We start from the raw sequence: 24,508 nt of genomic DNA on the forward strand, positions 1-24,508 counted from the left end.
TTCCACTCACTAGACACTTTATTAGGAACACCTAGTCCTAATTGGCTACTATTTTGGAAACACTTACTTCAAACTAGTCATTTTATTAGAAGCTCCTAGCTTATGCTTGGTTATCAGCCGCTTTTATAGCAGCGTGTGGAGACTGAGCGTTATGTAACAGCCAATCAGGAAGAGCGCGAGACGCTGGTTTGAATCTGCGGTGACCGTTGGGATTATGCTTTTGAAATAGCTCGGTATAACATGGGGTTTTACTCCATCAAAGAGTAAAAAAAAACCCTAAACCCATGTGTTTAAAGGATTTACACTCCGTAGTAAAGGAGCTACAGTACTGGACGCTTTTGGAGGAGACTGACCTGTTAGGACACTGCTGAATATAATGTTTTGGCTGGTGGAGTTTACTCGGACGCTGCTGAAGCAGGTTAGATAGTTAATTAGCTAGGTTAGTCAGCTAACGTTAGCTTACCTAAGTTAAGTATGTGTGCATTTCTTTTCTCTGTCTCTGTGGTTTCCCAAGGAATGCCCAAATATACAATATAAAATATAATGTATCTAAATAGTAGGTGTTTTGGTCACAGACAAACTAAACAACGAACAGAAACAGCATTTTACAATGAGCTGCATAAAACAGAAGCTGGTACAAAATCTTGCTCGCTTGCACATGTCCATTAAAATATTATAACTACACCCACACAGATCTCAGAGAGGTCTGAGGAGTGCATTTTGGTGGTTTTTGAGGAGTGTTTTAACATATTTCGACTTTTTTTCTTGTTTAATCTTTGCTGAATGCTTAACATAACACCCAAGCTTCGTATTAAACAAAGTAGCTTGAATTAGTAAATAAAAGTAATATGCTTTCCCCCCCCCCAAGGGATTTAAACATTGACGTTTTTCTTTGATATGTCATGCATTTAATTAGGCCTGTTACAATATTTACATTATTGACTTCTGCTATATATCCACACGACCTTAGAAACTTTTGCTGACTTTCGTATTATCTGAGAAGAAAACTGAATAAAATTAAACATTTGGACATTGTCAATTTTTACAGGTTCACATTCATTTTGCTATATATATTTTATTTTGTTTAGTATACATTCATAGGTCTTTTCGACTGAATAATTTCTGTCAAACAAATTCCGAACATTTCAATATATTATCCATTGTGTTTTTTACATCCCAATCTAGTGTCAGAAAATACTCTTACAATTACGACAAGTGCTTTTAAAAATTCACAAAGCTTTGGCATATGGACCCTGTTTTTGTATTTGCAGTGTATTTCGGTATTTGCAGCACATTTGTCTATTTGCAGCGCATGTGTTGTCATTTTGATTGATGTGTTTTGGGCTTTTGCAGCTCTTTTCATTTTGCAGTGTTGGGATTTTTCGTCCACGGTAAAAAAAATATATATATTTATTACAAAAAATCTAAACTGTATTATATTGAATGCATTTTAGTAAATATTCAGTATATTGCCAAAAGTTTGACTTGGCTTGAGCTCCTGGGCCGTGGACACCCATTCCAAAAAGCTGTCTCTGCTCTACTGTTCTTAAACTAATCTGGGAGACTACATGAAGTTTGGAGGAGAAGGTTGGAGACTTCCATGCACTATGCTCCCCAGCATCCGCTGACCCTGCTATGTTATTTTACACTAACAGAGCGAGTCACTTTAATTCCCAGTCGCTTCCACGTTGTTATAATAACCTTGACAGTTGACTGTGGAATATTTAGTAGTTAGGAAATTTCAAGATTGAACTGTACTGCAGCCTATCACATTACCACACTGAAGTTCACTGAGCTCCAGAGAAATACCCATTCTTTCACTAATGTTAGTGTAAGCAGTCTGCATGTTCAATGATTTGAATCGGAGCGAATATGTTTGCGTTATAGTACATGTTATATTGTGAAATATTTGTTGATAAGTAAAAATATTAAATCCCTGCATAGTAATAGTAAAAACCCAGTCTATAAAGTGCACAGCTGCAGCTTTAAGCAGCGGTGGCTCCTCCCCCTCTCCCCTCTCTAATGGTCTTTCCCAGCAGGTCCGCGGCTCCGCGCCGTACAGCCTCCGTGCGGCGGTCGGTGGGAGAGTCCACGCGGGGGAGGAGGAGGAGCGGGAACGGCCTCGCGCGCCGGGACGTGAGCAGGATGCCAGCGGTGTTCGCGCGCTGCGGTTACGGGGGATTTCTCGCGCCGCGGCTGCTACAGCTGCTCCCGCCGCCACTCGTGCAGGACCCGGAGGCTCGCGCCCGCTCTCGCGCTTAGAAGAAGGAGCGAGCAGGCAGAAGGCTCGTGCTCGTGCCCGTGCTCGTGCGCGCGCTCCAGCTGTGTGCTGCTCGGTGCATTGGTGCACCTGATCCTGTAGCTTCTGCTGTTTCTGCTTTTGCTGCTGCAATCTAAAGAGAGGTGAGTAGGTGCATGTGAGTGAGTGTCTGTGTGCGCGCGTGCATGTGAGTGTGTGTGTCATTTGTTTTTATGACATAAAGTTGCCCCCCCTCCAGATGTTCTCGTGATGATGTGGTAACGTCAGAGTGGTGAGCGGCAGTCATGAGAGCGTGAGGGAGTGCATGCATGCAAAAATGAACGAGTGAATGCATGCATATATGTGTGTGAATGACATTTCATGCACGGTGTGTTAGTGTTTTGTGTGTTAATACACGGTGCAGTGAATGAAAATAGCACACACACTGAGATTGAGGCATGATGTAATGCACTTCAGACAATGGCTGAGGATTCTCCTCAATTAGCCACACACAGCAGCTCTAAAGGCCTTGTGTGTGTGTGTGAGGGCTGAGGTTAATAAAGGGCAAAAGCATGAAGTGAAAAAACAGACACATATGTACACATATGTATACATATAGGATGGCACATCACATAAAGAAGCCAGTCTGTATAGAACCTGTGCATTAGCACCACATTGCTGACTGCTGCTCTACTACATAGACATTTTAAGCCCATAACTATTGTATTGTATTTGTATGGCCAATGTATTGTCCCATAAATAAATTAAATTACTATATTTTATACTTTAAGATCATGTTATGTGACTTATATAATGATAATGCAGTGACAACGATTTAAAGAACAATAAACATTTAAAAATTAGGAAAATGTAGAAATTCCAGTTGAAATATGTATATACTTATATGTTAGGTATGTATATACCTAAATAAGTAAAATAATTAAGATGAATCGACTGTTTTTAAACACAAAATCGACATACCATTATATTTACATTGATGTGCTCTACTTGCTAGTACTACAATACTATGTAACATTACCCCTGTTGCATTAGTCCTACAATACTATGTACATTAACTGTAACATAAGGACTACAATATCATGTAGATTAACCGTGTTACAATACTATGTAGATTCTCTATTGCATTAGTACTGCCATACTATGTAGATAAAGCATGTTACGTTAGTACTGCAATACAATCTAGATTTGTCCTGTTACTTTAGTACTACTATTCTTTGTAAATTACCCCTGTTGCATTATTACTACATTATTATCTAGATTAGTCATTTTACATTACTACTACAATACTGTGCTGATTTGCCCTATTTTATTAGTGCTACAGTACTATGTAGATTAATTGATTAATCGACATTGTTACTACAGTACTGTATAAAGAAGTTTCCTGTTTGCTGTTACAATTAGTACTGTTGTTTCTGCATACTGTTGCATGTACAGTAAATGAATACTGTGAAAGTATTTCAGTACTATGTGGATTTAACCTGATAGAAAAGCATGGGGGATTATTGAGTTCAGCTACAATAATAGAGATTGTGTCTGTATATTGTAACATACGTTAATTCTCTATAATCAAGATATTGATAATTTTCAGAACAGTTCTACACACATGCACCGACACTCAGTGCAGTGCTGAGCTCAGGTCCACTATAAAGCATTATAAAGCATTAATGCATTAATTAATAATCAGCTGACAGTCTGCTGTGCTGTTCGGATGCATTCGGCTGGGCTTTGTTTCAGAACGCCGGTCAGGCTATAAAAAGCAGCAGCAGCATGCACACATGCAGTGCCCCCACGCTGACCGGCGTGTGATTATTACCACACATCCGTCATTAATTTTTAACTGCTGATGTGTTTAATGTGTATGTTGGAATGGTGTGATGAGGTCATGCTGCTCACTCAACCATTACCGGCCAGCTAGTGTACTGAGGTACTGATGCTGCATTACTGTGCTAAGCTAAGGCTTACCAAAAAACAGCATCCCTGTCACCCTACTGTGGAGTGTGTGCATGCTTTAATTTATGCAATAATAATAATAATAATAATAATAATAATAATAATAATAATAATAATATTAAACCTTATATGCTGATTATTTAATATTTCAAGTAGCAGTGTGTGTGTGTTTGTAGATGAGGGTGATGTTTGCGTTTATTTTTAAGAATGTTTGCGTTTGTTTGTTTGCGCATGTACTACTATGTAGATTAAATTCATTATAGTTATATTTATAGCTACATATACAAATGTATTATACAGAATTAATGCTACAGGACTGTGTAACATACAGTGCTGTGTTGATTACTCCTGTTAGATAAGTATTACCATACTAACATGATACATTAATATGACAATACTATGTAAATTAAACCTAGTACTACAATACCAATACAATACCAGAACCTGTTAGATTAGTACTACAGTACTTTATAAATGAAATCTGTTTGATTAGTACTTTAGTACTATGCAGATTAAACCAACTATCCTACATTAGTTCCACAGTTTAGACCTTTCTTTTTACATAAATACTTTGGTATTGTAAAGATAAACTGTAAAACTACAGTATTATGTGCATTTGCACAGTGCTGTAGTACTGTGTATATTCACTGTTACATTATTACTATAGTACCATGTAGATTATTAATTACATTAGTACTGCAGTACTGTGTAAATTTACCTTGTTACATGAGTATTACAGTACTATGTAGATTTACCCTGTTACATTAGTACTACTGTATTGTGTAGATTTACCCTGTTACATTAATACTACAGTACTGTGTAGATTTCCTCTGTTACATTAGTACTACAGTAAGGTGTAGATTTACTCTGTTACCTGAGCACTACAGTACTGTGTAGATTTACCCTGTTACATTAGTACTACAGTACTGTGTAGATTTATCCTGTTACATTAGTACTACATTACTGTGTAGATTTACCCTGATACATGAGTACTACATTACTGTGTAGATTTACTCTGTTACCTGAGCACTACAGTACTGTGTAGATTTACCCTGTTACATTAGTACTACATTACTGTGTAGATTTACCCTGTTACATAAATACTACAGTACTGTGTAGATTTACCCTGTTACATTAGTACTACAGTACTGTGTACATTTACCCTGATACTAGGGGTGGGCAATATTATATCGTATACAATATATCGTGACACAGAAATATCATGATATTAAAAATCCATATCGTGATAATAGGGCTGCTCTGTCTTAAAAGTAGTTTATTATTTACTGTGAAGTTTTAGGTGTATTTATTGTATAATTGTTTTAGTTTGCAGTTTATATGCATGCACTAAATATTCTGCAATTTTATTTGCTGCATGATATTATTTTACGCTATATTATTTATTTTACCACATTATGATTATACTGTTATACTATTATACTATATTCCTGAAATGAATGAATTATTTTAGTTTTCCTATATCGCCAAGTATATCGTTATCGCAAAAATACCTTGAAATATCGTGATATTATTTTAGAGCCATATCGCTCACCCCTACCTGATACATGAGTTTATTCCTGTATATTAGTACTATAGTACTGTGTAGCTTTACCCTGTTACATTAGTACTTCAGTGCTATGTAGATTAACCCTGATATACCTGAGCACTACAGTACTGTGTAGATTTACCCTGTTACATTAGTACTACATTACTGTGTAGAGTTACCCTGTTACATTAATACTATAGTACTGTGTAGATTTACCCTGTTACATTAGTACTACAGTACTGTGTAGATTTACCCTGATACATGAGTACTACATTACTGTGTAGATTAACCCTGATACATGAGTACTACATTACTGTGTAGATTTACCCTCATACATAAGTACTTCATTACTGTGTAGATTTACCCTGTTACATTAGTACTACAGTACTGTGTAGATTTACCCTGATACATGAGTACTACAGTATGGTGTAGATTAACCCTGTTACATGAGTACTACATTACTGTGTAGATTTACCCTCATACATAAGTACTTCATTACTGTGTAGATTTACCCTGTTACATTAGTACTACAGTACTGTGTAGATTTACCCTGATACATGAGTACTACAGTATGGTGTAGATTAACCCTGTTACATGAGTACTACAGTACTGTGTAGATTTACCCTCATACATAAGTACTTCATTACTGTGTAGATTTACCCTGTTACATTAGGACTACAATGCTATATAGAGTACTCCTGTTACATACAGTCATATGAAAAATATGATAATAGGGCACCCCTATTAATCTTAATCATTTTTAATTCTAAATATTTGGGTGTTTGCAACAGCCATTTCTGTTTGATATATATAATAACTGATGGACTGAGGTTTATTGTACTAACAGAAAATGTGCAATATGCATTAAACTAAAATTTGACCGGTGCAAAAGTATGGGCACCCTTATCATTTTGTTGATTTGAATAGTCCTAACTACTTTTTACTGACTTACTGAAGCACAAAATTGGTTTGGTAACCTCATTGAGCTTTGAACTTCATAGCCAGGTGTATCCAATCATGAGAAAAGGTATTTAAGTTGGCCAATTGCAAGTTGTTCTCCTATTTGAATCTCCTAATATATTTATATTATTATTTTTATATTACAGTACTTTGTAGATTTACTGTATTGTTACACAAGTACTACACTTGCCTTGCCTTGCCTTAGTAATCCAGTACTATGTAGATTATTCCTGTATATTAGTACTATAATACTGTGTAGCTTTACCCTGTTACATTAGTACTTCAGTGCTATGTAGATTAACCCTGATATATTAGTACTACAGTACTTATTGCATTGGTAGCAGAGTTTACTTTTACATCAGTATTTCAGTAATATGTAATAAACCCTGGTACATTAGAACTTGAGAACTATTTAGATAAACCCTGTTACAGTAGACCTGTAATACTATGTTGACTAAACCTGTTACATTCATACTATACTTTGTTATATTATTGCTACAGTCCCAAATAGATTAAACACACTAACCCATATAAAATGTTGGTTTATTAATTGAACAAGTTTTGATTCTGGTGAATGCATTGGGCTAAGTAATCATTGTGCGATTCAGAACCCATTTACAGATTTATGTGGTTGAATAAGTACTACAGTACTATCTGGATTGACCTTGTTAAATTAGTGTTGTTATCCTGTCTGTAATGATGTGTTAAAGTAGCTCTACAATACTATCTGTACTGACCCTGTTCACCCCGCCTCCTTCTTCTGCTCATTCATCCTGGCTGGGTGTAATCTGATCCTCCAGTGCTCATCAGAGGGGCTTTAACTGGGCTGCTGTCTTTGCTGCCGGTTCGGTACCTGACCTGGAGATGGAGATGCAGAATTTGGGCTGTTTCTCTCTGTTTTGGCCGCTGGCCCGCCTGCCTACAGTTTCAGTGCATTAATTCTGGGCCTGATGTTTTTCACAGTGCCCTTGAACTCGTCAGCCAGCTTCAAATGGTGCTGTCTTGCCAGTAAATACCCTCCCCCCGCTCCCCAGGGACACTTGGTTTGGTGCACAATTGGAGTAATTGACTGACTTAGCTTGTCAACCAATTAGCAGCCTTGTCTCGAAAGAGATTTTGCAGAGATCTTCTGAAATCTTGTGTTATTAATATTAACACTCCATTAATATTAGCATTTGTTGGGTGGTTGCAGGGACAGACGTGGTAAAATAGAGGTCTTTTTTATTATAGGTTGTGTTTGTGTTCTGTATTATATTTAGTATTACATCATAATATTTGTAATATGGATTAGCACTGGTCAAAATGTAAATATTTGATCACATTGTGATACATTTGATTTGGCACTGTGATAATAATACGTAGTATCTGTACTTAAAGAACAGTGGCCAGCATATTTATTACAGAATGTAATAAGTGCATTTTGAAAAATTCACTTTACTTGAGTAACTGTAGTATTTAGATGGATGGAAATGTCTAAGATAATGGTGCATAAAAATAATTATAATATATAATTATATATATAAGTAACAAACTCTAGAGGAAAATACAAATATAATCATATAATAAGAATTACAAAAACACTTGAAACAGGTAATATTTTTAATGGAATATAATTAATTTTCACCATGTGTGTATAATGCACTATGAGTATCCAAGATTGGAATAAAATAAATAAAATTGGACATTTGTATTCTGCCTCTAGTATTTATGTGCCAAATCTTCTTAAATTAAATGGCAGCATTTAAAAGGTTGTCAATGTTATAGACAGATAAAGTGTATAGGCAAAAGTATTAGGACAGTGTATTTGTTGTTTCTTTTGAAATCAAGGGTATTACATTTTTTTATCCTGCTTTTGTTGAAGTAACTGTCTCTACTGTCCACAGAAGACTCTTACTAGATTTGAGGTTCAGGTTAGAAGGTCTGTATGTTGGATGATGATCACTACCACAACTCAACCCAAACTAGTCCCTAAAGTCTTGAATGGAGCCCCATCATTGCAGAGAACACAGCTCCACTGCTCCACAGCACAATACTGGGGGCTTTATACCTGCTAGCACACGCCTGGCATTAAGCATGGTGCCAAAAGGTTCCTGTATATTTATCTTCTCTAGAGAATCCTAATCTATTGGCAATACTTTTATGCAGGGTCGAGACATGGGACTGTATGTGTGCATTTATACATTCAAGACATTCATTAAAAGCAGGGTGTCCACAAACATTAGTGAATCTGTGTATTCTGATAGAGAATGTTATTGGCTGGAGGACGGTGTAGAAAGCTGCTGTTATCACAGTTCACTGTGGACTCCTGACTCCACTTAAAGTAGGTTTAGTTAAAAGCGGTACATTTATCAAAGCTGTCAATACTGACTCCATCACGTTCCCCACCGGGGCTCATATTACTCTGGAGCTCCAGCAGTTTAGGACAGTCTAACACAATGACTGCGTCCCAATTGCGTACTACTCGCTAATACTATAGTAAAAAAATGTAGACAGCGGAGAAAGTGAGGGGCAGTGATGGCAAAGAGCTGATAAACAGCTTTTCATGCACTTTGGGCATTAAAGACAGGCTTAAACTGTAAATTTTTTTTTTTTTAAATTATGTAATTAACTACAAATTTTATATATTGCTAATCTATTAGCAACATTTACTGCACAGAAATATCCATTAGATACATCCACTTGTAGGACCCATGTGACCATCACCCATCTATTCTAAGGTGTTTGTGGACCAGTCTTGAAGTTGCACAGGTTTGAAGGTTCTGTATTTGGGCTTAAATGGATTGAGTTATTTGCTGCTGTACCCGTAGGTTCTGGATGATGCAGCAGTCTCTGCAGGCCTGCAGTGCTGATGGAGGATGGAAGCAGTGTTTGGCTTTATGAAATATGAAATATGGATGGCGTCCTACATCATAGCCTGGATGCTTCCTCTCTGCCTTCGTTCACAATACTGCTGCGTCATTCTTCCAGCGTAGGCTTTTACCCACCAGCCCCTGAGGGTAAATGGGGGCAAATAGAGTGCCTTCTAAAAGTATTCAAACTCTTAAAAAGCAAAACTTCAGTGATACACATATGTTTAGTTTCAGTAAATGCCTCAATTCCAAGGTAAAGTTTCAGTTTTAATGAAAAAATAATGCACTAGGAAGTTAGAATGTAAGTAGATCCTGCTCTACACTGGTAGATTGTTGAAGCTGCAGTCCCAGCTGCTCCCATAAATGCTGGATTTGTGATAAATCTGGAGACAAGGAACTGTTACAGTCTAGTAGAGACATCCCTGGGAAATCCTTGGTGTGGGTGAGCATTATCCTACTGAAAAATGCTAGTTGGAAACTGCTTACATATATTGAACAATTACAGACCAATCTCTAATCTACCATTCATTGGAAAAATAATTGAAAAAATTGTCTTCAAGCAAGTTATGCACTTCCTGTCCATAAATAACTGTCTAGACCAATTTCAGTCAGGTTTCCGGCCCAATCATAGTACTGAGACTGCGCTAATTAAGGTTATCAATGACATTCGCTTAAACACAGACTCAGGAAAAATGTCTATTCTACTACTGCTTGATCTCAGTGCTGCTTTTGATACCATTGACCACAACATTCTCATAGATAGACTTGAGAACCGGGTTGGAATTTCTGGAACTGTCCTAAAATGGTTCAGTTCATACCTTCAAGGAAGGAAATACTTTGTGGAAATGGAAAATAATGTTTCTGAGACTGTGCCAGTGACCTATGGTGTACCCCAGGGTTCAATTCTTGGGCCACTCTTATTTATTTTATATATGATTCCGCTGGGGGAAATCATGCGTGACTATGGGATATCTTACCACAGCTATGCAGATGACACTCAGATCTACATGGCCCTCTGCCCAAACAACTATGGTCCCATTGACTCACTGTGTAAATGCCTTGAGCAGATAAATAAATGGATGGGACAGAACTTTCTGCAATTAAATAAAGATAAAACAGAGATTATTTTATTTGGGAATAGTAATGAGAGGCACAGACTAGCTGCCTATCTGGATTCAAAAAGCCTGAAATCTAAAGAACTAGTGCGTAATCTTGGTGTACAAATAGACTCTGATCTCACTTTTAACAGTCATGTCAAAGCAGTCACCAAATCAGCATTTTATCACCTCAAGAACATCAATAAGATCAGAGATTTTCTGTCTAAATCAGACCTGGAGAAACTCATCCACGCCTTTATTTCTAGTAGGATTGATTACTGTAATGGACTCCTAACTGGACTCCCAAAAAAGACCATCAAACAGCTTCAGCTGATTCAGAATTCAGCAGCCAGAGTTCTGACTAGGAGTAAAAGAAGGGAGCACATCACCCCCATCCTTAAATCCCTGCACTGGATACCAGTATGTTACAGAATAGACTTTAAGGTACTGTTACTGGTGTATAAATGTGTTAATGGTGCAGGACCAGCATATTTATCTGATGTGCTCCAGCAGTATGAGCCAAGCAGAACTCTCAGATAATCAGGAACTGCTCAGTTAGAGCCGCCTAAAGTAAAAACTAAACACGGAGAGGCAGCGTTTAGCTACTACGCTGCTCTTAAATGGAACCAGTTAACAGAGAGCATTAGAAGAGCTCCAACACTAAACATGTTTAAATCTAGACTGAAAACCTACATGTTTGATCAGGCTTTCAGCTCAGCTTAAAACACTGCAGCTCCACACACTTTTATTCTGTAACGGCACTTTTATATTATGTTTTAGTCATGCTTTATTCTTATTAATTCCTTGTTGTTCTTTTACATGTTTTTAATTTAATCCTCTTTGTTTTAATCATGTTTTAATCAATCATGCTTTATTCTTATTTTAGTTTTTATTTCCATTTTTACTGTTAATCTTTTACATGTTTTTTTTTTTATTTGATTTCTCTGTGTATTTTCTAATTTGTAAAGCACTTTGAATGACCGTTGTGTATGAAAGGTGCTATATAAATAAACTTGCCTTGCCTTGCCTTGCCTTACATCTTTTTGTGGCAAAATCAAGTGTGTAATCAGATTACATCTTTAATCATTTATATATTTGCTTAAGACTTTGCAGCAATCTCGGCATCCTTATTTCATAAACAATTTATTTATACATTTAGTTCTACTATATTAGTATTTTACTATATTATATACAGTTTCTTCAATATCAATATCTTTTTTTTTATGTTTTATATATTTCCTAATAGTTTAATTTAATAAATAACTTAATAATAATTTAATAATAAACTTTACTTCTCAGGAAGAAAATAAGAAAAGACAATTTCTTATTTAAAGTAAAAGTAAATTAAAGTTAAAGTAAAAGTATCAGTATAGCAATCAAAAGTTACATTTGATATTTGGCATGACCCACATCTTGACCAGATAAAGAACAATTCAATAAATTAGTGTTTGTGTAGGTGTGTGTGTGTGTATCTGTGTGTAATAATGATGTAAGCGGTGTGATGTTTTGCAGGCTGCTGTGGGAGTTGGTGCTAGGCTCTTCAGCAGGTGCCTGCCTTTGACGTCATAGTGTGTGTGTGTGTGTGGGAGTGTGTTTGTGAGTGTGAGAGAGAGAGAACGAGAGAGAGAGAGAGAGGGAAAGAAAGAGTAAGTATATGTTAGAGCTCAGTGGATTTTTTTGCTCATAGTTTATTCTGTGCAACATGTGCTGGACGTTGTTTGATTACTGTTTGCACACGTCTGTGTGTGTGTATGATGGCACTGGGGGGAATGTAAGCCAGAGAATATGCAGAGATGTATTTGTGTGTTTTGTGTATTGTGTTGTTCCATGTAAATATCAACATTAAATATGAAGGAGTAAGGCCAGATTTCCATCCAACTGTTAGGACTGGCCGCAAAACTAAGAAAATAAAGAGATTTTGATAAAGATTGAGATTAAAAAAACTCTTTACAGTTTTTTGCAAACTTTTTTATGAGTTTCCCAACATGGACTGATATTTCCATGCCATCTGAGCAACGTCAGTTTGCTGTCACTAGCCATCCATACAACAGATGAGAGAATTGATATTGCTTTGTATAAGCTGGTGCAGAGTATTATAGGGTAGTATAGAGCAGTATAACGAATATAATGTAGTCTGTATAGTGTATAGTGTAATATAGTTAGTATAGGGAGTATAAACAGTATATGGTGGTATTCTGTATATTGTGTAGTAAAGGATATAGAGGGTATGGAGTAGTATACACAGTATGCAGTAGTATAGTATGACAGTATAAGAAGTATAGGGTAGTATATAAAGTATGGGGAATTATAAGGTAGAATAAACTATTGAGCAACATATGTTCTTTTAATTGAGGTAAATGTTACTAATATGCCGTAGAGAGAGGTAGACAAAGATAAGGTAGAGAAAGGTAGAGAGAGAAAGAGAAGTAGAGAGTTTGAAAGAGAAATATAGAGAGATAGAGACTGAGAGGGGTAAAAGGAGAGGTAGAGAGAAAAGTAGAGAGAGGGGTGAAGAGAGACAGAGAGAGAAAGAGAGAAAGTAAATAAAATAGAGAGAGATAGAGAGAAAGGCAGAGACTGAAAGGGGTAGAGAGAGGGAGAGAGAGAAAAGTAGAGAGATAGAAAGGGAGAAGTAGGTAAAGAGGTAGAGAGAGAGAGGTAGAGAGAGAGATGGGGTAAGGCTCAGTGAAAGTGTGTGGTGATTGAGAGGGAAACCCAGACTCTTTTGTTGTGAATAATTCATTGATTGGCATATGGCACACTCGTCCTCCTCTGCATTCATTCATTTCTACATCCCTCCTTCCCCCGCTCACACTCTTCCGCTCCATCCTTACCCACATTTACTCACAGTGTGTGAGATATCTGCTGTGTGTCATCTCTGTCTGTCGCTCTGATTTATCCTGCTGAAGGTGGGACTGAGCTGATTTATGGATATATACTGCCATTACGCAGCCGTTCATTTTACAATCAGTACTGATGCTCAGTATATCCCTCTGTCTGGTGTAATGTTCTGCAAATGCAGTCCTAGCAGTGCTACAGTGTGTCACATTAAGGGTGTGCCATGTCATATTGTTCACAATAATATTGGTATACTGTATTGTGTTATGTTTTAGTTATTTTATTTTATATTTTAATTTGTTTTCTTATTTATTATGTTACATTGTTACTACTGTTTTTGGATTGTTTTAAACTGTATCCAATATTTATACTAAATAAACCTTTTTTGTTTTGTTGCAGTAGTATATCCTTTAAACAAATAAAATATTAATAAAATAAAGCGGCGGTGATAATAATGATGATGGTAATGGGACCCTGTCCATCTATCCCACAGGTCAGTGCAGTGTTTGTTAGCTTCGGTGGGACATGGCAAAAGTCATGGAACACAATACTAGTTCCTATACTGTGACTTTTGGCATATTATGTGTGGTGATAGTAAGCATGTTTCCAATATTAGTCAGTACCTAGAAAATAAAAGCAGTGAAATGGTACTTTCTCACAGTGTTCATTTAACAGTAGCAGTGTTGATTTAACACTGGAAAATGTATTACAAATATGTGTTATAAACCTTTATTCTGAAATATTGTTAATAATTTCTGGAGCTCATATTACTTAGTTACAAGACTTTAATATGGCAGTAAAAATGAATCAACTAAACCCAGAAGTCTGAGACTGTGCCAAATTTCTGGATGTATTGCCTTCATTATCTCTTTCTTCACTGGAGGAGAATCTCCTTCTTTTCCTTAAAATAGAGAAAGAGATAGATGGCTCTTGCCCAGAGGGTTTTAGGAATGAAATGTTAGTGATTAGTGACTAGCTAGGAGCACCCATAGGTGTCTGGCTCATATGATGGCAGAATGAGCCAGAGAGAGGTTCTCATCTGTTACTTCTCACAAGTGTGCATATGTGAATATATTGCCCTGACTCATGTTCATATTCTTGTCTCCTATATGGATTGATGAATGTCATTTTAGTAATGTGAACAATTTGGAATCAGACTTTAAATGTCTATCTTTCTGCAATAGCAAGGTTTTAATTTAGAATCATTAAAAAACATCGCACTTAGGGCTGGGCGACATGGATCAAAAACTATATCTCAATATTTGTTTTTTAATTGCGATATACGATATATATTTCTATATTTTTTCATCCCTTAAGGTAATATCTAAAAGATACTATTGAGAAGAAGCTACATGTTACAAATGTTATATTGGTACTTTTATAATACAGCAGCCTAGGACATGGGTTCTAACAATTCCTTCAATAGCCCAGTTATTGAAACCACAATCCTGTTATTAAAACCCTGGGGGGGGGGGGTTAACCACTGCAAATCCACTACTCCTGCATACTTCAGATTAAATAGTGAGGTTTACATGATTGCCTGACATGGTGATATGGTTGGTTAGTTGTCGTCAAGAATGGTCTAGATCTGGGTTTTTAACACTCTAAATATAATGATGGATACTACTATTAAATAATAGTGGTCCAGAATTAATATAAACAAACCAGAGAGGGTCTGGTTGGAGCATAGTGGCCCTTGTTTGTTAGTATTGATAGTCTAGGTTTTTAATAAAGTTAGGGTGTAGTATAAAACATAAATAAAACAAAACATGATTTTTTCAACCTATATTTAATTAAATACACAACAAAGACAAGATATGTAATGTTCAAATGGATACATTGTGTTAGTACAGTAATAATCTAGGTTGATTTGCAGTGGTGATCTAAGTTGTAATGTCACGTCAAGTGAAGAGGCTTTTATTGTCACTCCATTAAAGTGCAACAGAATAACAATTCTCTGAAACCAACACAGTGCAACGTGGAACAAACAATACAATACAGACAACAGTATAGTGGTCTATGTTGGATAGTGGTTATCTAAGTTGGGATGTACTGGTGGTCTGGTTGGAAGGTGCAAGTCTATTCTGGATAGTGGTGTTCTAGGTTGTACAGTGGTGGTCCAGGCTGTGCAGTGTTGGTTGCTTTTGGGCTGTTGTGGTGATGTAGGTTCGGTAGTGGTGGTCATGGTTGGGCTGATGTAGTACTCCAGGTGGTCTTGCTCACACAGGAAGTAGGAATTGCCTTGTAGCTGCTGAGTTATATAAGCACACAGAGCAGGGCATTTAGCCTGGCCCACTAAACAGGAGATGCGTGAAATCTAGAGCACCAAGTGCTTAGCTACCGAAGACATGACTTCTCTAACACACACACACACACACAGAAAAAAGTCACAACGCTATGCCACTCATGTGTTTGCTTCAATCGGAAACACAGATTGTTAAACACAGAGTCAAATCACATTCTTGCCAAAAGAATCGTCCAGACTTTTATTTTTTTATTGGATCGTTCAAGCAAAAAGAAGTCCACCTTGAAAGCCAGATGGCAGCATTCTCTTAATTTAGCTTTAAGTTGCCTTTTTAGGTGATGTGCCAAATTCTGCCTCCCTGCTGGAATCTGACTCCCTTCATGTGCAAGTGCATTATAAATATAGGGTCAGTCTACAGTTACAGTAGATATAGGAATCATCAGCGTAAACTGTTGTACCTATGACACAGCCTACGCCAAGTAGCCTTGGGCCGATAAACGATATTATCGAATATCGCGATAATCTGTAAGCACTATTTTTAAGCATAACTTGCATGCTTACCTGTCAGGATGTGTCGGTAATTAAATAAAAAAAAATTAACATATTTACTGGCTGCTAGATTATATGGCGAGAAAACGTCGTTGTACTGGAGGGGCAAATCCGGTCGCGTGGGGTACTTTTTTCTTTCATTTTTAACGATATTATCGTTTATCGCGATAATTCTGGTGACGATAATCGTTTGTCTGAATTTACATTATCGCCCAAGCCTAACACCAAGGGCAATCGAATTGTGGCACAACACCTCTTCTTTTTCTTCTTCTGTTATTTATTGGGTGATGATAGCTAGGGGTGTCACGATTTTCATATTTCATCGAAATTGATCGAAATTATGTGATGGTCTCGAGCCTCGAAGTCAAAAAGAGGATTGACGATCCCTTCCTCTAAGCTACGCAAGCACACGCATGCGCTATGCAAATGGCGAAGCACGCTACGCAAATGGCGCAGCAGGCTGAAGCCGATGCCGTGGACATTATGACTGCTCAAAGAGCAGCCCTTTCTCCAGAGAATGTGGACATTCCCATCTTCTTAAAGAAAAACTTGAAAATATAAAAATAACAGTTGTTTTGTCTAGCCTCAAATATGTTAATAGTTTTGGTACCTAAAGGAGCACCTTTCTCTCAGATAAAGTTAATAATATATCTTTGTCAAAGAAAAAACTTGTCAGTCTCAGGGACCGAGTCTTATTTTTCATGTTTAACTGTTATAGTACGATAAAGTAGGAGTTCAGTTCATTAAGGCTCTAATTGTTCTATTATTTTGTACATGACTGTTCTTGTATTTTTTTATTATTTATTTTGTTGTGTTGTACATTGTTGTACATGGCATTACATATATATCTTAATTAAATTATTTAATTTTGACCATTAGTGCCTAATGTGGTGTATTACAGATTACAGATCAAGCCCACCTTTTGAAATAAGATATTTTAAATTTGATGAATCAAACCAATGACTGACCATAGATTAATCTAAATTTGGCATAGGCCTCTCTGCTGTAAAAAAAGAAAAAAGAAAATCGAGAATTGAATCGAATCGTGACCCTAAAATCGGAAATAAAAATCGAATAGAGGATTTAGAGAATCGTGAAACCCCTAATGATGGCCTGACTTAACTTTGTGTAATTGTTCTGAAAGTTTGAAACATCCAAAGAAGTAATTCACACTGCTAATGAACCGGACCATAATTTCTCTGGTCGGACCAGATTTTGGTTCACGGCCCCTTTTACAATCTTTTTTTTGGTGTCTGTCTTATATCTTAGCATTGAGTATCGACCTCACCTATCCCACTCTCCTATCAATGCTTAAAAAAACAGACTGTTTTTCAGCAGAAAGATATGAGGTGTACATTACCTGAGCTAATGCAGTCTTAGCATGGTGTCCTTCTCTGTGTAGATTTTTGTGCACTTTGTGCAGTCGTGTCAGAATGCTGCTTTAGACACTTTGGCACACTATGAAATTGGACAGTGCTCTGTGTCATAAAGTGCCTGTGTAAGTCAACCCATTGTGCCACTGCATCTTTGTGACAAGCTTTATGTTAGTTTTGAATGTTTTTTTTAATAAGTAGTTTTAACTTAATTTTAGGTCATTTATTCTACTTCCATTCATCTCTTTCCTTTAAACTCCTCTTACTCGTTGTTATTTTTTTCAGCCTTGTGTCACACTTCCTGTATCCCTCATTTCAAATTAAAAGCCCACTGCACAGTTCTATATGTGCTGTTTCATGACATTTCATAAAATTCTGCCAATAATTTTGCAGCTGTGGACCATATGTAGTAGAAACACTGTCTCTACACAAGGCCAAGCAGTGTATTCTGATAAACACACTGAGCGCTGAGGCTAACTGTGTCAGACAGCCGTCCACTCTGTAGATGTACAGTCACATACAGTGTACATGCAGCCGACACAAGCCTGTTCACTGCGGTTAATCACACACTGAGCCAGTGAGTCTAAAACACTCTGTTTATAAGTGCCCTCTTTTACGCTGCACACAGATTTTACTTTATGGTTTAAAAAAATACATGTTCTCAAATTCTTCCATGCTCTGTGTAAAATCTGTTTCTCTTTTGTTTTTTATTTATTTATTTAGCTATTATATCTATTCCAGCTATATATATATATATATTCCAATTTGTATTAATATTCTTAATAAATAACATGAAAAAAAATAATAAATAAGTAAAATAAAAATGCCTAATTGCATAATTATCCTGTTATATTACAGTTATATCAGTGGCTAGTACAAAATATACTAAATAATCAAATAAATTTGGTCACAGGAGGAATTCTGAATTATGGTGTTTGGTGGGGAATGATAAGGTTTGATGGAGAATGATGGTGTTTGGTGAAGAATGACAGGGTTTTATGTAGAATGGTGGTATTTGGTGGAGAATTATAGTATTTGATGTAGAATGATGGCGTTTGTTTTATGTAGAGTGATGATGTTTGATGTAGAGTGATGGTGTTTGGTGGAAAGTAATGGTTTATGTTGTTGAATGATTATGTTGGATGTTAAGTAATAGTGTTTAGTGGGGAATGATAATGTTTTAAGGGAAATTATAGTGTTTGATGAAGAATGATGGTGTTTGGTGGAGTATGATGGTGTTTGGTTGAGAAGGATGGTGTTTAATAGAGAATTATGGTGTTGGATGGAGAATGATTGTATTTGTTGTAGAATTATGGTGTTTAGTGGAGAATGATAGTGTGTGATGGAGAACGATGGTGTTTGATGGATAATGATGGTGTGTGATGGAGAACGATGGTGTTTGATGGATAATGATGGTGTGTGATGGAGAATGATGGTGTTTTATGGATAATGATGGTGTTTGATGGAGAATGATGTGTTTAATTGAGAATGATAGTGTTTGGTTGAGAATAATAGTGTTTGATGGAGAATGATGTGTTTGGTTGAGAATGATAGTGTTTCATGGAGAATGATGGGATTCGGTGGAGAGTAACGGTGTTTATTTGGTAAATTATGGTAATTGTGTGGTGGAGAATGATGGTGTTAATCATATTAGAATATTAAGAATGCAAGTATTTGTGTTGCTGTGTTTGTACAGGTGAAGATGATGTGTGAGGTGATGCCCACGATAAGCGAGGACACGGCCATGAGCCAGCGAGGGTCTCAGAGCAGCGCCTCGGATCCGGACTCGCACTTCGAGCAGCTGATGGTGAACATGCTGGACGAGCGGGACCGTCTGCTGGACACTCTGAGAGAGACTCAGGAGAGCCTGGCACTCGCCCAGCAGCACCTGCAGGACGTCATCTACGACAGAGACTCCCTACAGCGCCAGCTCAGCTCCGCACTGCCACAGGTAAGACTCAGCGTGTAGTAGTGATGGATTTTACTTGGGTATTGATGGCAGCTGTGTGAACATGGTATCTTTTTACTAATAGTAAATCAATAGCAAATAAAAAGATCTGAAACCTTTTAAAAAATCTTTTGTAGCTTCTTAAAAACAACTGTGTGATTTTGATATTTGGAAGCCTGTAACAAAAGCTGAAATATCTAAAATTACATTGTAAGATTTTTTTATTTCAAACTCTCTTAAACAAATAAGTGACATGAAAAAAATGATGTCATTTTGACATCCACAGGGTCTTTATTAAAGAACGAGTGAACGTTTTTGATGACAATAATAGAAATTTGGCAGACATTAAAAATAGATCTTATTTATTTATAGGCATTATTTATGTTAGTGATGTATACATTTTTTTTAAAAGGGTGGGGGAAAAACTTTTATTCTTGATTAAATCTGGATGTCTTTTGAATATTCTACATTAAATGTCTATGCTCTGTGGAGTGTCTTTGAAAGGTAACTATGACTAGGCTAGTGACTACTCAGGCTGGAGTTGGCTAGAACAAAAATAGGGATGGGAAATAATTCAATATCAGTGTATATTGCTGTAGAAAATGTTTCAGTAATGGTTATATGATTTTATATTAGACTGAAATCAAATCATTGCTGGAAATCGATGTTGATAACCAGCCCTATTGCCCACCCCTATTTTACAAACTACAGTGTATGTTTGTTACATGAGCAGTTGGTACATACTCACATCAGAACAAGGGGTGGAACAATATGTCAGTTTTGTTTCAATCGTATCGTATTGTATTTATGCATGGCATCCAATATGGAGATTTGATCATATGAATAGGCTCTCTAAACTCCATAAGACTCTCCCCCATAATTTGACTTACTACATGGTGGCGCTAATCAAATGAATAGGGTAACCCTGCAGTAAAGAATATTGGTTGTGAAATCCTGTAAAACTAAAATAAATAAATCCCTAATTATATTATCTTTAGCAACACATATGGTGTGAAGTATTGTTTTGAAATAGAATTGTCCTGTGAAATATCGAGTTTCGCAGAATCCCAATATTGTAATATTATCATGGGAAACATACTGTGATATCATTTTGTGAGAACAAAAGAAGAGTACATTAATGTAGTGTGATCATGAAACTTATTTTGTGTATATACTGTATCTCCAGTCTGATGGGTTTCTGGCTGGCCCTGTTCTCACACTGGCTGCATTCGGTTGTAACTGCATGTCGGACTGTTTTACATATTGTCATGTGGCGTTAAAATCAGAACACAGTGTTTTTGCTGCGATTTCTGTTGCCCAGAGACGTGGGAAAAGTGAAGGCTTACGTAATCTCTCCTGAAGCCAGCTTAGCTCTTCACTCGCTGCGAAAGTGTGTCAGTAATTCACCAGTCCTCACGGCTCTGCTTCTAGAAGTCTCCGGCGTCTCGGCCGTGAAGGAGAAAAGAGCACTTTGGTCATGGCGGCTTTCTCTTCCTCCACATAATCCTGCTGTTTTCAGTTCTAGCACTTTTTTGGGGAGCTGTTTCTTTTCTGCAAGGACAGAGTGATCACACTGAGAGCTACAGTAACAGGGTTTCACAGCTATATGACCAGGCCACAGTCACAACCGAGGTTGATGTGTGTGTTACACTGTATTCTGTACAACTTTTCCGGTTACTTTTAATTAGGTTTTACACTGCAGTTTAGTGAATGAGTTCATATATATAGATATATTGTAATTGGAGTTTAAAATGTTTCAAATTTTGTCTGCTGTACTGAAATGTGATATTATTGTGTGTTAGGAAATGAGAACTTTTTTTTTCTTAAAAATTATTAAACATTTATGAACAATTGCTCCATGTAAACCTTTTCATTTTGGATTTATTTGGGAGTGCTCTAAAACCTGAAAGTGATTCCTTTGTGGGTATTCCCCTTTCTTGAGATTATCTGCAATCTACAGCACGTAGTATGATGTGTATGCGCCACTGTCACACGTGGAGGCCTCTAGTGGAACCCTCCAGTAACACATCACACACAGGCAAGTGTATGAACAGTTATCTTAAGAATGCACCTGGATATCTATCTGAAGACATTGCCAAACAGCAAGTATATCTCAGGCCTTAGAATTAAACTAACTTGATGGTTGCTCATTCCCACCATCAGCCTTGTTAGCATTTTGGTCAGACTCTTCCTTGCTTGGTAGATTAGAAAACTTCACCACTGGTGTTGTAACATGTTCCTCCTGCTGTGGTTGTAAGTTGAAGATGAGAGGAACCGGAGTGTTATTCACTGTCCTACTTTCTCTGGACTTTAATCTGAAGTAGAAGCTGTCTTCAGGCATTGAGTGTCACACATGAATTTATCTGTTCCTGCTGCATCTGAAGCCTGCAGGTTGTCTTGGAAACTTGTCTTGGAAATTCTTCAAGGAGATCAGGCTATGTTTGGATTAGTTATTATTAGTACTGTATGTACAGTATATGTCTTAATATTATCTCTTCTTTGTTTCAGTGTATGATAAGTAGATGTGACAAGCAGCATGTCTGGCCTTATACACTCATCGTTAAAGAACTGGTTGAGTTAAATAGCTGCACCCAGAAATGTTGGATTGTAATGCTACTCAGAAAGAAAATAAATGGGTATTTATTTATTGAGCTACACATACAGAAGCAGTGTGTTATGCATTAGTAACGCTGTAACATGCTATATGACTCAACATAGAATTGTAGAGGTTTCCTAATGGAGTTCTGTGATAATCTATCGCATGCAGCTCCAATATTCTCACACAGATCTTGCAGATTCTCTGGTAGGGGTGGAGTGCTGATAGCGCTTCCAACAGCATCCCACACATTTTCAATCAGTGATAGTTTTGTTGATGCAGCTGGACATGGTATAGTATCTGTATGTGGACGAGCGTTGTCCTGGTGGAATAGTGTGTGTTTAGAAAAAAGGGCCATTGGTTGCAAGACATCATTATTGTAATACTGGCCTGTTAAATTGCCTGTAATGAAGATTAAACATGATCTGGCATCAAACCAAATTACACCCCACACTATGACACTAGCCCTTCTGGATGTGTGACTACAAACCGTTAATCTTGATGCTGATCACGGTGCCTTCACACATACTGATTTGATTGTTGTTTACACCAAGTCTAAAGCTTGTATTCTGTTGTATGTGATGACAGTGTGTTGTCATGCAGTTCTGAGGCTGTACACCTAAATGAGATGTTACTTTTCATCCTGTGGTTTCTTTCTCCAGACATTCCTCAGCCACAAATGGCTCCATTAATTAAACGGCCAGGGTTTAGTTTCCTCCTCGAACTTCAGCTTTAGACTAACGAGGCCGATTAGCACAGCTCTGCTGAGGATCTGTTCAAAGAGAGAATATAACATTGAATACACTGTATTTAAACTGAAATTCTGTAGATCTAGAAAGGTGTAATAAAAACTTGTTACATTATGTGTATTGCCTTCAGCAGTGGTGAGCCAGACCAGACGATCTGCAGGTATTATATTCGCAGTGTTATATTGAGTCTGGTATGTCCCAAGGATGGTCACAAATAGCAACTTTCAAAACTGATAAGAGAGCTTAGATTCTCTAGTTTAACACAGAATGTTGAAGATTATAAATCTAAATGGGATGAATATGTTTAACAAGGTCTGACTCAATTAGTTTGTTGCAGCTTTTCACTATCATATATATTATTCTCCACCAACCCCCATTATTCTCATTTACAAATACCATATTTTCTCAATGATCACCATCATTCTCTACCAACCACCATTATTCTCCTTTAAAAATACCATAATTTCTAAACAAACACCATCATTCACCACCAAACACCATCATTCTTTAACAAACACCATCATTCTTCAACAAACACCATCCTTCTCCGCCAAACACTATAATTCTTTTACAAACACCATAATGCTTTCAAAAAAACCATAATTTTCCACCAAACACCAACATTCTCCACCAAACAGCATATTTTTTACCAAACATTAACATTCACCACCAGTCACCATCATTTTCCACCAACCACCATCATTTTCTGCTAAACATGAAAATTCACAACCAAACAACATCTTTCTCCACCAAACATGATAATTTTCTACCAGACACCATAATTCACCACCAAACAACATCATTCTTCACCAAACACCATCATTCTCCACCAAACACCATCATTCTCCAACAAACACCATCATTCTCCGCCAAACACTATAATTATTTTACAAACACCATAATGCTTTCAAAAACACCATCATTTTCCACCAACCACCATCATTTTCTGCTAAACATGAAAATTCACAACCAAACATCTTTCTCCACCAAACATGATAATTTTCTACCAGACACCATAATTCACCACCAAACAACATCATTCTTCACCAAACACCATCATTCTCCACCAAACACCATCATTCTCCAACAAACACCATCATTCTCCCCAAACACCATAATTCTTTCACAAACACCATAATGCTTTCACAAACAACATAATTTTCCACCAAACACCAACATTCTTCACCAAACGCCATAATTGTCTGCTACATACCAACATTCACAACCAAACAACATCTTTCTCCACCAAACATGATAATTTTCTACCAGACACCATAATTCACCACCAAACAACATCATTCTTCACCAAACACCATCATTCTCCACCAAACACCATCATTCTCCAACAAACACCATCATTCTCCCCAAACACCATAATTCTTTCACAAACACCATAATGCTTTCACAAACAACATAATTTTCCACCAAACACCAACATTCTTCACCAAACGCCATAATTGTCTGCTACATACCAACATTCACAACCAACCAACATCTTTCTCCACCAAACATGATCATTTTCTACCAAACACCATAATTCACCACCAA

General features: G+C 37.0%; 1 protein-coding gene across 8 annotated transcripts in view; it reads left to right on the top strand.

Moving 5' to 3' along the window:
• Positions 1 to 200: 200 nt before the first annotated feature.
• ppfia2 (PTPRF interacting protein alpha 2) overlaps positions 201 to 24,508 on the top strand; it is a 227,859-nt gene continuing 203,551 nt past the window's right edge. For 5 of the 8 annotated variants that reach the window (XM_022671468.2, XM_022671479.2, XM_049473905.1 and 2 more), the window contains exons 1-2: positions 201 to 418; positions 19,364 to 19,618. In XM_022671468.2, the coding sequence (XP_022527189.2) occupies positions 377 to 418; positions 19,364 to 19,618 (297 nt within the window). In that variant the 5' untranslated portion in view covers positions 201 to 376. Of the gene's footprint in view, positions 419 to 2,036; positions 2,404 to 9,523; positions 9,713 to 19,363; positions 19,619 to 24,508 lie in introns of all 8 variants that reach the window. The other 3 variants (XM_049473904.1, XM_049473903.1, XM_049473902.1) reach the window with 3 other exon arrangements.

The sequence above is a fragment of the Astyanax mexicanus genome, chromosome 2 (assembly GCF_023375975.1).
Source record: "Astyanax mexicanus isolate ESR-SI-001 chromosome 2, AstMex3_surface, whole genome shotgun sequence".
NCBI lineage: Eukaryota > Metazoa > Chordata > Actinopteri > Characiformes > Acestrorhamphidae > Astyanax > Astyanax mexicanus.